At 37.3% G+C, this 18,694-nt stretch overlaps 1 protein-coding gene across 6 annotated transcripts in view; it reads left to right on the top strand.

Annotated features, from left to right (window-relative positions):
* The window catches only part of scaf8 (SR-related CTD-associated factor 8), a 164,926-nt gene that overhangs the window by 26,968 nt on the left and 119,264 nt on the right, over window positions 1-18,694 (top strand). For 4 of the 6 annotated variants that reach the window (XR_007956060.1, XM_052012778.1, XM_052012779.1 and 1 more), the window contains exons 4-5: window positions 11,507-11,668; window positions 18,073-18,229. The exons of 1 other annotated variant lie outside the window; for it this stretch is intronic. Coding sequence is in view for 4 of the 5 variants with exons in the window: in XM_052012778.1 (XP_051868738.1) it covers window positions 11,507-11,668; window positions 18,073-18,229 (319 nt within the window). In the remaining variant the exon portion in view is untranslated. The remainder of the gene's footprint in view (window positions 1-11,506; window positions 11,669-18,072; window positions 18,230-18,694) is intronic. One more of the 6 variants, XM_052012781.1, reaches the window with a different exon arrangement.

Raw genomic sequence — 18,694 nt, 5'->3', positions numbered from 1 at the left:
TTGGTCTTGTTGACATTGAGTGTGTGGTTGTTGTTAATAACACCTCTCAACCAGTCGATCTACCTCACTCCTGTACGCCGCCTCATCACCATCTGAGAATTTGCCAACAACAGTGGTGTCAACGGTGAATTTATGGATGGCGTTTGAGCTGTGGCTAGCCCCACAGTCGTGAGTGTTGAGAGAGTAGAGCAGTGGGCTGAGCATGCATCCTTGAGATGTGCCTGTGTTGATTGTCCGCGAGGAGGAGATGTTATTATCGATCTGCAGTGACTGTGGTCTCCCGATAAGGAAGTCGAGGATCCAGTTGCAGATTTCTAATTACTACTTTAATTGGAAAAATTCTTGTCAAGAGCATTTTATAGAGCCTTTTTGAAGCCAGCTCTGAGTAAAGTCTCTTCTATGAGAATATTTCAAGACCATTCAACTTAATCCATTGGAACACAGGATTATTGTGGCAAACAGTTGATACTTGCAATGTCACTTCATTAAGCATACTCGATTACTTAGAGATATTGCAAATCTGTGACCTAACCTTGTATCCATCTTTGCCCCATATCCATTAATATCTTGCTTAACAAAAATCTATCAACCTCAGTTTCAGAATTAACAATTGATTCTGGGTCATTTGTTATATGTGGAAATGCCTTCCAAGCTTCCACCAGCTTCTACTTTTACATTTTAAAAAAATGGCTCATCTGTAACTGCTCCGCTTTTTTCCTTCTAAGAGTAAGTTAACAGTACTCAGTAGTTGCTGTTCTAGTTCTCACCAATCAGGACCTTGTTTATATTATATATTTCCTGCTCATTGCAACTCTTTACCGTGTTGCTCAGAAGAAAGTCTTATTTCCTTACAATATGGAAGGAGGACACTTTGGCCCATCAGGTCTATGCTGGTTCACAGAACAATCCTATTTCTGTGCAACCTACAATCTAGGGGCAACTTAGATTGGCTAATTATCTTAGCAACCCTCAAATCTTTTGGATGTAGTATAAACCAGAGAATCCGGGGGAAATCCCACACAGTCACAAAGAGAATGTGCAAACTTTACAAAGGCAGCACTTGAACCTGGGTCATTGGAGCTGTGGTGCCTGGGTATAGACGATAATTTTGTTGCTTAGCTCTTAAAAATGTGAACGTTTAGTATCAGTTTTGGAACATTTGATACGATCCTAGGAGGCCCAGTAGATTGCTAAACCAGCTCTGATAGCACACTGAAATTAAAGGGCATGATTATAAACTGATGTTCAAACCTTTGTATTGATGGATATGCAAGTCCTCTAACCTGGGCAAGCATCTGGTCCTTCTGTTAATAAACCCGAGGAAAGAATTTCAGAACCAATTCCAACTGAGACAATTATTTGAGGAGTTAGTGTGTAGTTGAAGGAATCAGTAATTTTTTAATATTGTTGGTTTGCTTCTCTTTCAAATTTCTGTGGGAGGATGAACCAACTGTAGCTAATCAAGGAAGTTAAGGAGGGAATTAAGCCAAAAAGAAACGTATAAGGAAGCAAAAGTTAGTGGTAGACGTGAAGATTGGGGTAAATTCAGAATCAGGTAAAGGATGCCAAAAAAAAAAGAAGATAAACTGAGTGCAAGCTAATAACATGTAAAAACAGACAATAAGAGCTGCATTAAGTATTTGGAAAAAGAAGGAAGAGGTTCAGTGAACAAAGGCCCCTTAGAAAATGAAGCTGGGAAAAATCATTATGGGGATAACGAAAATGACAGAGGAGTTAAACAGATATTTTATATTCAATCTTTACTGCAAAAGATGTTATGAGCATCTCATTAACCATCATTGAAGAGATTGCAAAAGGCAAATTAATGAGGCTGAAGGCTGATAAATTCCCTGGCCTAGATGGCTTGTATTTTAGTGTCCTGAATAAGTACTAAGAAAGTAGATACATCGGTTGTAGTCTTCCATAAATCCTTTGTTTCTTCAGAAGTGCTAGAGGATTGGAAAACTGCAATGTGACGCCCGTAATTCAGAAAGGGAGGGAGGTAAAAAAGCATTGATTAACCTATCATTTGTTGATTGAAATTGATAGAATCATTCATTAAGGGGATAATTGCAGCACATTTGGAAAACTATAATCTAATCAGAGTCTGTGTGGCTTCTTGAAGGAGAAGTTGTGTCCATTAAATTAGAGCTTTGTAAGGAAGTCTCAACCTCAGTAGCTAAGGGGAAGCAGTAGATGTATTTGGACTTTTGGTGGTGGTCAACAAGGTGCCTCACAAAAGATTAAGTGATAAGAAAGAGATGCTGGTGTTTTTAGGTAACATATTGGTGTGGGTAGAGAAGGAAGCATCAAGTAGGGATTTTCACTTAACAACCTATGACCACTAGAATGCCACAGGGATTAGTGCTGCAACCTCAACTATTTGTAAAATATATGTGTGACTTGGAGGAAGGAACTGAGTGTACTGCAGCCAACTTTGTGGACAACACAGATGCAATGGGAAGGCAAGATGATATATATTGAAAAACATTGATAGGTTAAGTGACTGGGCAAAAAGTTGGCAAATGCTGCATAATGTAAGGTTCATTTGGAAGGAAAAACAGAATTTAAATGGAGAAAAGCTGCACAAGACAATGTTAACACAAAGATGCAGCTGTTAATAAGGAAGGCTAATGGAATATTGGCACATTACAAGAAGGTTAAATTACAAAAGTAGGGAAGTCTTGCTGTAAATGAATGAAGCACTCATGGGATCACATCTAGAGTACCGCACTTTGGGTCTCCCTATTTGGAAGATACATTGAAGGTAGTTCAGAAAGGATTGACTAGGGAGATTCCCAGTGTGGAGAGATTGTCCTACGAGGAAAGGCTGAGCAGATTAGGACTACAAATTGGAGCCTTGCAGAATGAGAGATGAGTTTTTTTGAAAAATAGGGGAATGAGACAGGGTAAATGCTGACACAATGTTTTCTTTCATGGGAGAGTCCAGAACTAGAGTGTATTGTCTCAGAATAGGGAGGCATTACGTAAGAATGAAGAATTTCTTCTCTGGGGTTGTGATTCTTTGGAACACCTTGCCAGAGAGGACTGTGTGGGGTGCAGAATCTCTGTGTATATTTAAGGCTGAGGTAGATTTCTAATCACTAAGGGAATTTATGGTTGTGAGGTAAGCCTACATACGTTCCTACTACTTATGGTCTTTTACAGTTATTCCCAAAAATAGCGCATGTTCTGCATTGCTAGAGTTGTAAATTAGTGTAGCAGTTAGCGTAACGCTCTACAGCGCCAGCAACCCGGGTTCAAATCCGGCCACTGTCTGTAAGGAGTTTGTACGTTCTCCCTGTGTCTGCGTGGGTTTCCTCCGGGTGCTTCAGTTTCCTCCCACATTCCAAAGATGTACAGGTTAGGAGGTTGTGGGCATGCTATGTTGGTGCCGGAAGTGTGGTGACGCTTGCGGGCTGCCCCCAGAACACTATGCAAAAAGATGCATTTCACTGTGTTTCGATGTACATGTGACTAATAATGATATCTTATCTAATTGCACATTTCAAGTGAGATAGAAATCTCCAAGGTTATTATTGTAAAAGAGATATTAAAAACTTGACAGAGGATACTACTGCTATGGCTAAAAAATGCCAGATTGCTGTACATGCTGAATAGCTTCCTATTTCTATTGCTTCCTGGCAATTGCGCATTAAATTTTGAGAGATTATTTGATTCCATCAACTTGGTTGACCTGACTGGGGAAAATAAAGCTGGAAATGAAGATTAGTGAACTGTATACCTTTCACCTGTAGAGTATCCTCCATGTACCAGCAGTTGGAATGTACTTGAGATACTGTAATTTGTATGGAAGAAATTAAATGAATACTGTTCATGAATTATTAAACAAATCAAAGATTCTTCCACTGTAATCCTTTGTGAAAATATTCAGCAGTTTATTTCTTCAGAAAGTCTGTTCTTAAACAACTCTTGTACGGTTTGAAAAATCCAATGTGCAGTTTATTACCAGTGTACAGAATTAAACCAAAACCAACTGCATTGTACTTTCTAATAAATAACTGCTAAACTATGTTTTGGAAATGTGATTCATCTTAAATGAATGATTATACTTCAGATTGACAGAAAAATTATACTTGCAAAAATCTTGGCACATTCTGTCTTCCACCCTGACCATGACTGTTGCTCTCTTCCATCAGCAAATATTAACTGTCTATTAGTAGCCAGATTTTGCCTCCAAAACAGCAACAAGTTTAATGAGTTCTGGAATTTTCTGGGACATATCGTGCCACTCTGCCATTAGTTTAATTTTTTTTTTAAATAGCAGTTCACTCTTAAACTCTAAACGGAATTTCAAGGAGTTGCTGGATTTATTTGCATATTAATTGACAAGCTTGCCATGAGAAGTTAGGATTAGAATATAAAAGTGAAAATATCTTTTTAGTGTTATGGCTTGTATTACTGCAGTGTCTTTGAACCTTTCCAGCCCAGGAAAGAAACAATTGAAGCAATGATGTCTTATTCCCACAAAAAGTAATTCAGTTTTGGGTAAAGATGTTTTTCTGCTTTTGTTCTAAATATAATCTTTTTTCTTCTGTATCTGACTTTGCAACTAATTCACTTTATTTCCTTTTCTATCCTCAATTCTTTCTCTGTCAAATCTCATTAATTAAGATAGCCAAGTTGTTTTTGGCCGGAACTTTCTGTTACTTGGAGATGAAAAGTTTCTGTGCACATGCGTGTTTATTTGTACGCATACATGTGTATATGTGCCTTTGTACATATGTGCATGTCTTTGTGTGTAATACATGTACACTTAAAGTGAAATTTTATCTACATTATTGTACGGGTACATTCCAATGTCTTTTGTACATTCTGTGGGTACAGATCTGTGAAGACTGTCCATTGTAAGTATTTTTAAAGTATTTGTTGCTTTACAGGAGAAACAAAACAGTGCCATAATCTTGGCAAGATAAATCTAAAAATGCTTTCTCACTTTTGTTAACAATTGTTAATTCCAGCACATTTTGACAATTTTACTTGAAAGTTCAATTAATTTTTGTGTAAAAGAAATAAAATCCTTGTCTTGAGCATGTTTTGAGAGTCTCATTCTGAGCATTAAGTCTGCTGATGTGTGATTTATTCAAATTACACTACCAAATCACACTCTAATAGTTGGGGAACAAACCCAGTCAGCAACCAGGACTGAAAAATAGAGAATTGTGGTAGGCCGTTGTGAACTGGATGCAGGAATTGATCATGTGCCAATTTTGAACTCTTTATTTATAGGATTTTTTTCTTGAGACATTGAAGGTATATTAGTTTAGTTCTTGGAATAAGAGTTGATCAGAATGACCCTCTTCTGTCTGGAATTTGGAAGAATGAGAGGTAATCTTTTTGAAATAGATAATTTTGAGGGGCTAAATATTGTGTGGATGTTTCCCTGATAGGGGAATCTGAAACTAGAAGGCAGAATTCAGGATAAGGTATTGTCCACTTTACTAATTTGAGGAGGAATTTCTTCTTTGGGGATTGTAATTTTTGGAATATTTTATTGCAGAGGACTTTGGATGCAAGGTTGAGAGAGAACCTTAATCTAAAGGACAATTGAAGGTTAGAGCACTGGCAGGAAAGTGGAGTTGAACCTGAAGATGAATTTGTCTGTGATCTTATTGATTAATGAAGCAGCCCTGAGGGACCATATATACTACTATTGCTTATGTTCCTATGCCAGGGTAGGTGGGTTTGAGGTCCTCTCTGTGTTCAAAGTTAGACCTTATTTCTATCAGCCTGGCAAAAACACTTCAAATTTTGCTCTAATGTGAATTATGCAGACCAATCTCTATGAATCGATTGCTTGAGAAGATTGAAAAAAGGATTTGAGTATGGTATGCTAATTCTCCAAAGTTTTTTTAAACTACTTTTCTTGGTAGTAGTCTGCATGGTATGTAAAACTAAAAGATAGGGCTTGTTGGATGCAAGGAAGAGTGAAGAGAAATAAACAACAAGCAGCACAAGAAAGTGAAAGCTCCGAAAAAGGAAGCGAGACTTCTGATAGCTATACAGCAAAAGGATTTCAAAAGATTATTAATATTAAGAGGGTGGCGAGGAGTAGAGTGGGCATTTTAAGGCTGATAGAAGAAATATTTGGAATTAATATCAAAAATTGCAGGCATGCCAAAATCTTTTGTGATGGTTGTCAGTGCAGAGGATGGCAATAATGTATTAGAGAAAATGAAGTAAAGTAAAATTCTATTTAATTTTTTTATAAGCAGTAGAGAAGATAACGAGAACAAACAGGCCAATCAGATGGACGTGGTGAGTTCCAAACCAGAGTAGTAAGCACTTAGTGAGGAAATTGTGCATGTCCTCCATGTGAACTGGATAACCTTGATTCAGGAACCATCTCCTTGGTTAAGAAAATTCTCAAATGCCACTTCATTATTTAAGAAGGTGCAAGCATTAACTAAGAAGCCATAAGAATATTATTTTGATGATATTGTGGGGAAGTTGCAAGAACACAGACAAAGGGACTGATTTCTAAAACAGTTGTGAACTAACTTAAGAGAGCAAGTGCAGCTGGAAATGATGCATCAGATATAGTTATTAAACTAGTTAAATTTATGAGAGAATAGTCATAGACAAGTATGTGTCCATAGAACTTACATTTGCAAACTTCCAAAGTGGTTTGATATGTTGTGAATATTTTTTTCAATGTTACTACGTTTGCAATTGGAGTTACTCTAGAAGATGGCGAGGGAACAAAGGATGGTGATTCATGTTGATATGTTTCCAGTGGCATACCTTGGTGGTCTTTTCTGGAGCTCTGTCTTGTCAATAGATTTATTGATAACAGACGAAGAAACTAAGAGTGTTGAATATATCCAGTTTGTAGATGAAAGCAACTTTGGTGGCAAATGAGAGCAGAAGGTTGTAATGACATTGACAGATTACATGAATGGGCAAAACTGTCATATGGAGTTCAATTTGGTGGAGTTGGGTCATCTGCTTGGGACCAAAGAAAGATGGAACAGAGATTTAGGGGTCTACCAAAATCATTTAAATACAAATGGATCAGTACAAAAAAAAGCACAGCTTAATCAAACAATGACCTTTATTTCAATATATTACATTGGCTTAGGAGGGTAAATTGAAGTGGCTGCAACCCAGATTCATCTGAATGACACAAGGGCCAAAGGGATTAATTAAGCATAGACTACTTTTCTCTAATCTCAGTTTTTAACATAATAGACTATTCTAATTAAGATGATAAAAATTGGTAGGGCTGTGAGAAACTATCTTCTCTTGTTGGGGTGATCCTTCATCTACAATGGAACATGAACTTAAATTAGAGCCAGCCCATTCCTCAATCATGATGGAATGTTGTACATGCATGTTCCAGATTTCCACAAAACTCTGTACAAAGGTTGCATATAGTAAGTCGAGTAAAAATCTCAAAACTGAGATTTTATTAGGTGTGTTTAGGGGGCTGAAAGGCTAATTGTATGTTCCCACAGCTACATCAGCTTTATCAAATAAAGCCAGTTATACTATTTACATCGGTAAATAAGCTTGAACACTAGTTTGATGCTCTCCAGCATAGTTTAATATGCATATACATGCCAACCATGACATAGGCAATTTGGCAACTGCTTCATTCATCGAAAACAGTTCATCATATTTCTGGACCTATACTTCAAATTGGTAGTGAGTGGTGGCAAAAAGCCCTGCCAGTCAAACTCCAGTCCCTGAAAAGAGGGTGCATTACTGCCCTCATACTATTCCTATGCCAACAAGTTGATGTCCTTTAAGCTACCTGTATAGGCAAAATAATGACTCATGGAAAAAGGTTTATACTGCCAAAAAATTACTCAGGTGATGGATCCTGAGTTCGTGTCCCAGAGACTGTCCTGATGTACTACGTAGAAAGCTTGTTTAATTCTTTTCAGGTGTCTCTGATAATTGGAGATATTTAAAAATGAATGACATTGAAGTAATTTAAAATAAACACTTAATGGTATAAATTAATTAACAATAAGGTTGAATGAAATAAATGGTAATTACTTTTGCAATTGCAAGAATGTGGCCTTGCTTAAACATGCCAGCTTTAGTGGTCATGTAAAGCTCGAAGGGCAAGGCACAAAGTACATCCCTTCAGCTCAGTATGATGAATCTGACTCGGTGCTGAATCCAGCAGCAGGGTGGGAGATTAATTGCACTGATATCTGGGCTCCACCCTCATTTTTTGGGTTCTGAGGTTGCTCGTGTGATTATGGTGGGAACCACAGATTCTTAGGCAGATGAGGCAGTGGGGACTGACGGCAGGCAGGTGGTCCAATTCTTTCACCAATTGTGTCGGGGACTATGTGTGCTCTTGATGCATGAAATTGAGGTTCTCGATACCTTTCCGAGAACTCCATTTTCATGTTGAGTGGACGTGGGATTGAGATTGCCAGAAGTCGGTGGGAATGTTACATTTCTTCCAAGGCAGTTTTGGGCACATCCTCCAATCTTTCCTCTGTGTTCTTGGCAATCTCTCCCCATGATGGAGCGTGGAATAGATAGAACTGATGTCTAGCTATCAGCGTGATCTTTCTCTCATTGTACTTTTTCTTAACTGATTTGAAGTTGGACTTGCTCTATTACTGTTGAGCAAAATGCAGTTCCAAGAAACAAAAACATTCATTAATGGTAGGTACTAAAATGTCACAAGTAGATATCAAGATTAATACAAAAGGGGAAAAATTGTCAGGAGAAAGAGCAAGGAAATGGAAAAAAAGAATTGCTAAGTATCTAAGCTCTGCATTGCATGGATTTTTAGTAACATGCAGATAAAGTGACCTGTCAGCTATGTTGTGGGATATCCTATAATTAAATAAGGAGTGAATTAATTTAAATCTGTAATATCCCATTGCAATCAAACTTAAAAATAAATGCTCTTGTATAAATGCTTCAAACACATGGCAGAATTTACCAAAAACTCTAGTTTTCTTTATTCAGCTGGCAAGATTATAAAATTGGTTCTATCCATATTCAGAAACTAAGATGTGCACCCAGTTTTTAACACTTTCTGTTCTACACAACCTGTCCCTTATTGACCGCCTTCCGACTTGTCTGAATTTTACAATGTCTTGAGCTCCAAGTCTTACCAGCTTAGTTGAAAAGTTTGAAGCATTAATTCTGCCTCCCTCTGTGGATGCTGGTTGACCCAAGTGCTCTTAGTAATCTCCTTTCGTTTTAATTTCAGATTTTCACCATTTATAGTGTGTATGGTTTGTCTAAATGTTTAATTTGCTCTTTTATCATAGGAATGCCCAACTTGAAGAAATTCTCTTATCCATTGGGATTTCTGCTTGTCGCTTTTATCTTGCTCACCTTCTTTACTGTTTTCAGCAGCAGTAACTTGCTTTATCTGAAAGCTGCTCTGGTGCACAAGTTATTATTGATAATGGTGTCAGTCATCACAAGCTTCAGTTTTTTTTTGTTTCTTTCTGACTCTCTTCCATCTATCAAATCTTAAATTTTTATCATGGTTTTCACCATCTATACTGATTTTCCTCTTACTAGAGATGGTCCGTCCTCACAATCTGTGGATTACTCATCCTCCGGCCCTGTCCCAATGAACTTCAAGTTCCAATGAATGCTGAACTCTTCTTTTACTTCCATACTCATTTCTTCAGTCAGGAGGCCATCACCACCATTTGTGATCCTCCCTTTATATCTGGACTCCACCATGTGGCTTTGTCTGTTATATCTTTTCATTGCAAACTTCTATCCACTTTTATTCTCCTCCCTCTGAACTTGTGGTTCCTTTCATTGTGGTCCAACCCCAGCATTGTCATTAAACCTGTTGATGAAGATTTTGCCTCCACAAAGTAGAGAATCGATTTTCTGATACTTCCTCCTCCCTTCCCCAGACCATGATTCTACCATTGAATCTATTGCTTTTGTTTCCTAGATTGTCATGACTTCATTCTTCTGGATATCTGTCTCTGCAGTCTCCACTCACGTAGTCACCCCAACACTTCCCAGCCAGTATCTTCCCAAGATCCAAAATTTTAGTCTAGTCTTTCCCCACGGAGCCTACCTTTTTTGTTATCCTTGTCTTATGTATTCTCACCTACATCCACTGCTCTATCATTACCCTGCACCATTCTAAGTCTCCACTTTCCTGGCACTAAAATCTCACTTTCAACATGAATGTCCACACCTCTGCCAAGCTTCAGGAAGGTCTGAGGACAGTCAGTAATCTGCTTTTTCTTTGAATGTAGATTAAACTAGAACCCATCTACAGCCACCTTCTCTGCCAGTTTGAACATTTTATTTTCAGTCTGGGAGCATGCATGGGTCTTTTTAGTGCCTCGTTATTTTTTATGTACTATGTTGAGCATTCTTTATTTTAATGCTATTCAAATCATTTGCCACTTTAGGGCACATTGATGATTGCTGTGGTGCCACTTCCTATTCTTATACTAAAATTTAACCAACTTTAAATGTTCATCTCTTTTCCTCCACCACCACACACCTGCTTTTCATATGGCCCATTTAATTTTCATCCCATACTCAGACTCTATCTCCACTTCTGGGCATAGGCTTTCAAACAATATACAGAATATATCAACTATGCTTCCTCCTGTGAGCATTTCATTCTACCAGTGCCTCTCAAGTCTGCTGACTGTGCAGCTTTCTGTACCAGTTTTCCATTTTCTTTGCTGAAAATTGTTCATAGACCCAACTGCATCTGCTGTCTTTTAATACCCCTCCTCTTCCTGTACAATCGCCATTGCGTCATCATCCCTTTTGTCATTTAATTTCTTCTGTCATCTCTCCCATCACAGACCTTTTGTTCCTCCTTCCCTATTTATGTAAAACTTACTAATATTTCTATCTTATCAGTTCTGATGAAAGATACTTGACTGAAAGGATAACTCTGTTTTTCTTTCCACAGATGCTGCCTGCCCTGCTGGGTATCTCGAGCATTTTTTGTTTCCATATTATCACTTTGTTCTGCTAATCAAATTGTTAGTTAGTGGGCTTTTTTTAATTGAAGAATAGAATTATCATGCATTGAGGCAGGAGCATTACATTTATAAACGTAGAATTTTTGCTTTCTGGAATGACTATGTCATTGAAACAAATGTGGACATGAGAACAAAGCAATCAGCAGCAGCACTGACTGCATGAAATATTTCTGGTCTTCAATGCAGAAGTGCAAAAGACTATGCTTTAAAAAAATACTTTCCAAATGTTGCCCAAGAGATTGGATGTGTTTTGAGTGATGAATTTTCTACTTCAAACTATTTTGTGGGTATCCTGGCAATTGTGATCATTTTATTTCTGATTTTTGTTCCTTATCAAAAAGTACTGAGCTAGCACAATCTGGGCAGCACAAACAAGATTGAGTACTTGGCATGTGGGGAATCATGGGCATCAACCTACTTTATGTTGCTCCAGATGTAGTTTAATAGGTTACAAGTCAGTATCGGAGGTAATTAGACATAATCTTGTTGAAGTACTTCATTTGTATTTAAATATATATTCACAGTGTAAACCAGAATACAAAGTCCCAGGGCTGTATGTTATCGACTCAATTGTGCGCCAATCCCGTCATCAGTTTGGTCCAGAAAAGGATGTGTTTGCTCCCAGATTTTGCAAGAACATCAATACAACTTTCCAGAACTTATACAAATGTCCTGCTGATGACAAGGTATGTGGTTTGCCTCCGGACTTTTTATTGTATGCCGATTTAATATACTGTAACTAAGTAGTTTTTTTCTTTTTAAAGAAGGCATATTTATTAGATTCTGAAATAAATGAGTCCAGCATGACTTGTACTTTTTTTTTAAACTGAACAATGTAGGCTGATTCACTTTTCAAAAGCAGTCCAGGAACTAGCTTCAGTAGTTTACATTATTTTTTAAATTTTAATCAAATTTGTTTAGTATAATTTAATTAAATTTCACAAGTGATTAACTGGGTTCCTGATTAAAGCACATCTTGGGGTAAGCAGAAAAGGAAAATTGAGTGGCAGATCAGTGAAAATGGGGAGAAAAAATAAATGCAGATACCAAAAATGGAACATAAAACGGCACAGCACAGGAACAGGCACTTCAGCCCGTGATGCCTGCACTGAACATGATGCCAATCTAAACTAATCCCATCTGCCTTCACAAGGTCCATAACCCTTTATTCCTTGCCTGTTCATGTGCTTGTCTAAATGCTGCTTAAATGTTGCCATCTTGTCTGCTTCCATCACTTCCCCTGGCAGCACGTTCCGGGTACATACCAATCTCTGTATTTACTTGCCTCTCAGATCTCCTTTAAATTTTCCCCCCTTACCTTAAAACTCTGCCCTCCCATATTTGACATTTCCATCCCAGGAAAAAGACTCTGACCATCTACCCCACCTAGCCCCTCATAATTTTACATACTTCTATCAACCCAGGAAACATCCTGGTGAACCTCTTCTGCACACACTCCAAAGCTTCTACATCCTTCCTCTAATGCAGCAAATAGAACTGGATGCAATACTTCAAATGTGGCCTAACCAAAATTTCATACAGCTGCAATATAAATTGCCAACTTTTACACTGAATGCCCTGACCAATGAAGGAAAGCATATTGTATGCCGCCTTTATCATTCTATCCCCTTGTGTTGCCACTTTCAGGACTCACAACCCTCTGTAAATCAATACTCCTAAGGATCCTGCCATTTACTGCGTACCTTCCTCTTGCATTTGAGTTCCCAAAATGCAACACCTCACATTTGTCTGGACTAAACTCTATCTGCCATTTCTCTGCCCAAATTTCCAACTGTTCCATATCCTGCTGTATCCTTTGACATCCTTCCTCGCTAGCCGCATATCCACCAACTTTTGTGTCATCTTCAAGATTATAAATCAAACTACCTACGTTTTCATCCAACTCATTCCTATATTACAAACAATAGAAATCCTAGCACTAATCCTTGTGGAACACCACTGATCACAGACCTCCAGTCAGAATAACACCCCTCCACCACTGCCCTCTGTCTTCTATACCATACTGCTGATATACTTGGGTCATGCAGCATCCGTGGAGAGAGAAATTCATAGTTTTAAATGCTATTGGTGGGGAAATTAGGGGAGGCTGGAAAGAACAAAATGGAAGGTCGGTAATGGTGAGAAGTCAGGAGAAATCAAGTGAAGGGGAAAGTGTAAGCAAACATGAATGGTAATGGGACAGGTAACAAAATAAAAGGTAGCTCTAGGGATGGCATTGGCAGAATCATTCTGGCAGTTGTTGAAGGTCTAATCAAAAGATAGCTGTCCTTTGAACAGTGGAGAAACCCAAGCGCAGTCAAGTGGGATTGGGGCAGAAAAGTAAGATGATGGGTGACTGAGAAAGTGGACTGTTTTGCATTGGAACTGCACATTAATGATTCATGCGTATTCATGAGAAAATAGAAATTAATGTCTTTATTTGGTTTAATAATAATCTGCTGGACAAGAAACCTTCAAATCTGCTTCCGCTTTCCCCTTCAAAAATTGACCATGATTCAGTATACATTGCAGTCTAAAATCCTGTTCAGTTTGGTCTCTTTCCTAATGTAACATAGGCAAAATACAACTTCTGTTTCGTTCTGGATAGTGGATAATATTCACTATTTTTAAATTAAGCATTTGAAGTATTCATGGGGATAGATTATAATGTTTTAATTTCTCTTCTGCCCCCACTCCCACCTCCCCATGAAAATAAGAAAGAAAACTGGGAATAAGCTCTAAACTCTCTATCCTTTAATGCTTACCAGCAGAATACCATTTGCACCTTTGAAGGAAAGTGGCTACTTATTGCTAAAACTATGCAAATGTCACTTGGAACTCGTATTAAGATGTGTTAGTATGTGTTGGATAGTGCTCCTGATTGCCGTTCACCATAGGAATAGCTTTTAGCTACCAGTCACTGCAATTCATATATTGTTAACACTCCATTACTTAATTTAATATGCTACCATTAAATCTTAAGTTTATTTACATAAATGATAAATCTAATACTTTGTTCGTGTGATCAAACCTCACACGATCAAAACTCACTTGATCTGTGACTTACTACTGCACCTGGTGACGTTTTTAGAATGATTGGATACACTCTAAATATAACAATTTCCCAAAGGTGTCTTTACTGTTATTTGGAACGGAGGCTGCTGTAATAGAAAAGATAACACAGTTACGTTTCTGACTAAGGAATTTTTTTTCTTATAGCTCTGCTCTCAAGTTCTGTGAAACAAAGGCAGACTAATACTAGTAATCTGTGGAGATAATAGAAATTTGTTTTTCAGGCTAATGACATTTCATCAGTTCCCTTGAAATCTGATGAATGGTCATCAACCTATAACATCAACTTTGCCGCTTACTGCTTGTTTACTCTAATCCCATTCACATGATTTTAGTTTTGTCCTTTTTAGTCTTTTTTTTTCTCAATTGGTTTTCCAGTTCTAATTTAAATGTTAAAGTCTGTTGTGATAATCATTTTTGGAGCTTTCCCTCTTTTAATATCTTCCACATTTCTACTATGGTAGTCAGTTTCTATCACTAATTTGACAATAGTTGAAACAAATCTTTACCTGTCCTTCCCAAAACCTTATCAGATTTTGAAAATTTGTATTAAATACTTCCCTAAATCTTGTCTGATGTGGTTTTTGAAGTCATTATAAGTCCAATCATAGTAAATTAGTATCTTATACCAAGAAGGAATGAACATTTGAATTCATCTGGCTAAATGTGAATGTTTGATTCAGAAGGTTCTTTAGCAACTTGGGAAGGTTGGTACCTTATGCTTGATATTAAAAAAAAATGTACCAAACTAAACTCTTCTGAGCAACTCATCACTTGTAGCTGTTGTAATTGGGATAACCTGATATTATGCAGCACCACATTGTAACAAAGCTGTTGAAGACTGCAGAGCCAACCAGATTGGTGATTTCTTGAGCCCTGGTTTATTTACTGCTGTCCTGATATTCACCCTAAATTCATCCTCTACCTTAGTGCATATTGAACAATAGAGAAGAGCAGAGTTTCTGTAAAGGGGCCTACAATATGTAATAGTGGAGATCACCTTTAAATGTTAAAGTCTGTTGAATTATCAGAAAATATATGATCTGCCACAAGGAAGCATTAATTATCGCACCATTAGTAACTGGGTATTAGTTAAATGCTTAATAGTTCTGTATTTAGGAACAATGAAAGCCGCAAACAAATTTCTGAAGATTAAAAATGTAAACCTGTTAACTTGATCAAGGGCAGACTCTAGAATGGATCCATGACTGATGTTTTACTATTTCATGTTCTCCTCTCAGGAAATTCAGCAAGACTCCCTTCCTACAATTAAAATTAAGGAGACAAACAATTTATAGTTTTGCTCATGTGGAAAAGTACCTTGTCTTGGAATTCAATATGAATGAACTATTGGAGTGAACATTGTAAAGCTCCTCTTGTACATTCACAAAGGTTACAATTTAAATTCCATGTTAGTAGTGGCTAGCATCTGGTTCTCCAGTTTCAGCATTTTGTTGCACGTTCTTTTCATTCAGTGTACGTAGCTTTACAAGGCTTTAAGGCTTCCTATATAATTTTATCTGTGAGGAAATTAAGTATGCAATTTTCTCTGTTCTTGCCTGCTGTGATTTCAATTATTGTATTGAATTTGGGAATAAAACCTGGGAAATTCCTGAGTGAAGCATCTCAGTGAAGATGTATGAAGTAAACAGACCAAAACCATCTTAAACCTGCCCTGATCAAGCTAATATGTAAAACTTTTAAAATTTCAAAACCTTCATCGACAAAATTTGAACAGAAATGCCACTGATTAGTTCTCATTTTCTCAAACAAAGCAAGCAAGAAGGGGGAAATGTGTCTTCTGGTAGATTCTCTTAGACCATGAAAATGGAAACTTAAGATCAATAACATTCCTAACATCTCACCTCTCTCCAATCCACATGAAACAATGGCTCTGCTGTGTGTATGTGTCTGAACTTATTCACGCAGGGATAGGATTCTCGGGTCTGTAGATTTTGGCCAGAAAATAAATGTTGTGGGTGTTATATAGCTATAAAACTTGTACAATGCAGTGAATTTGTTCCAGCATAAAGTAGATGTATTAAACACCAGTTATTTAAATATGTGGTGTACAAATCTGCATTTTTCCTGGCTTCATCTGCTGTGCAGCTTCATATCAAATCCTACTTTATTAAAAAGAAATTAAAGCTCCTCACTGTTCCAAATTGTATTTGATGACTCTGTGATATCAGTATTGAATCAACTTTTAAGATGCTAAAATACACCAGTTGCAAGACCGTTGTGTAAAATATGTGAACATTTAGTTAGGAATATACAATATGATGAGTCAACTAGTTTTTCAGTCTTATAGCAATCCTAAGAGGGAGTGCCAGAAGCCATTAAAGAAATGGAAGGGAAATGTTTTAGCATTTTGTCATCTGTGAAGCTGGAAGAGTAGTAGTATTCTTAGTTTCACGGCACCTCTGGCCACTACTGGTCCATACTCTATCTTCTGTCTTTCATTCTTCTGTCTTTCATTCTTCTGTATTTTGAAACATGTAATACCACATCCTACAACATAATTTTTAAAAGGCGGTGCTTGGGGACTGTACACAGTTTAATGTTGGTCAGATTGAACTGTTCTTGCTGAACAAATTCTGGGTGGGATGATATTTTACAATGGTAGCATTAAAAACCAGAATGTTTCCCTCTCGTCATTGTTAAGAGTAATTCTCACTAAGTTGCACATACATTTCTATTGATGTCTGTCCATCATTAGCTGTAATACTGCTGTTTCTGGAAAGGATTCATTTACTCGATCAAAATGTTTTCCTGCCTTCCCCCAACCTTAAGTAGGGTTCTAGGATTCCATTGTAGTAACACTGAGTTTCTTTGCCAATTTTCTCTCTTATGTTCTCTATTATCCTTAAGTGCATGAATTTTGTCTATTTAAATCATTCTATGTGACAACCAATTCCATGTTTTCACAACTCATTGTGAAAAGAAATTCTTTCTAAATTCCTCAAGTACTATGTTTGAGTATTTTTTATTTGGATTCCATTCCAATCGATCACATCCAAAAATGAATTTAAGCGTTTCCATTTTGTTTTTACTGAGTCTACTACTAAATCTTTCCATTTTTGGTACATGTATGTGTATCTTTTCTGCACCTCCTCCAGTCAAGTTAGCTGTCAAAGCTTAACCCATTCTGTTTCATTAATGCAGTCTCTGGCAGTAGTTAGATAGCAAGGAAGAACAAGTTAAATATTTTCTACTTGCTATCCTCCCAACTCCTTTCATTGTAAGAAGTTCATACATAGTGAATCAGCTTATTCAGTACCTACTAGAATTGAACCTGGGACTTCCATGTTGTGAGTTGCTCAGCACAACATTAAATAGTGCTTTTATTCTATAAATCATTGAGGGAGTATAACTTGTGTCTTCAATGGCAGTAGTCATATTTGTAGTCCAGTATCAAAGCTTTAAGAGACCTTTACAGTTGAATTGTCTTGTGTAGGGATAAGTTTTTCTTCCCCTCAAAAGGCCAATAACAGCATAGAAATCATAATACCTACGCACCCAGAAGCCATTTTTAGCCTGGACTTGGATTATGGTGTTAACCATGTAAGACTGACAGAACAAACTTGGTTACAGCAATCAAAATTCTCTTTTATGAACCAGTGTGCAGAGATTTTTACCTTATGATTTTTACCTTATGATTTGATCTAGCATCTGCCTGTGTATTAAAATAAAAATAATTTCCTGATCTGTTCACTGAGGAGACTCTTCATTTGGTTCTGCAATGTAGTATTTTTCTTCCCTGACGTTTTCTTTGCCCCTTCCCCAACATCCCCAAAAGTGGCAATTCCAACAAGCCATTGGAAGGACGTGCATTGTAGTAACCAATTTCACTGAGTTCTATAACAGGTGCCTAGGTTTCTTTAAAAAAAAACCAAAACAGAATCAATAGTTTTTGTTCCTTTTAAAGGATTTTGCTAATATTTCAATGTGTGTGAAATAGTCAAGCTGCTGGTGGTTATTAGTACATTCTAATGACCAATCCATGTATGTTTTACAGAGCAAAGTGGTGCGGGTACTGAACCTGTGGCAGAAGAATGGTGTATTCAAAAGTGAGGTCATACAGCCACTTCTGGATCTGGCAGCAGGGATTCCACCGCCCTCTGTTACCCCTGCTATTGCCAGTACTGCAGCAACTGTGAGCAGCAACACACCAGGTAGCAGTCTTGCAGCTGCAGCATAAATTAATACTTATGGGTTAAGTGGAAAGTAAAATAAGTTGTGGCTTGAATCTAGCAGAATTGCCCTTTTTTTTGCATGCATTTGTAATCTCTTTTTCTTGGCTTCCATTGCTTGTGTTAACCTGTCAGACTAACTGACAATGTATATGTGATGTAGTCTTCCCCATAAAATTCCCCATACTTGCAGTAATAATACGAAAGAGAGTTCCCATTGAACTCACTGGGACTGCACTGTTTAAAAAGTGTACTAATATTTATACCTCAAATTTTATCCTGACTTGAATGGATAAAATTTAATATTATGCCTAATGTATACTAAAATGTATGAAGTTAGTCTTTAGGATACAGTATGTGTCACTCATCCTGTATCCCTCTTACTTCACAAAATGATATGCCCACTTCTGAACATTTTTATTGACTAGCAATGACAATTGCATTCTC

This window comes from Pristis pectinata, chromosome 3, assembly GCF_009764475.1.
Source record: "Pristis pectinata isolate sPriPec2 chromosome 3, sPriPec2.1.pri, whole genome shotgun sequence".
NCBI lineage: Eukaryota > Metazoa > Chordata > Chondrichthyes > Rhinopristiformes > Pristidae > Pristis > Pristis pectinata.
The sequence above is the reverse complement of the archived record's forward strand: the minus strand, read 5'-3'. Positions and strand labels throughout refer to the sequence as shown.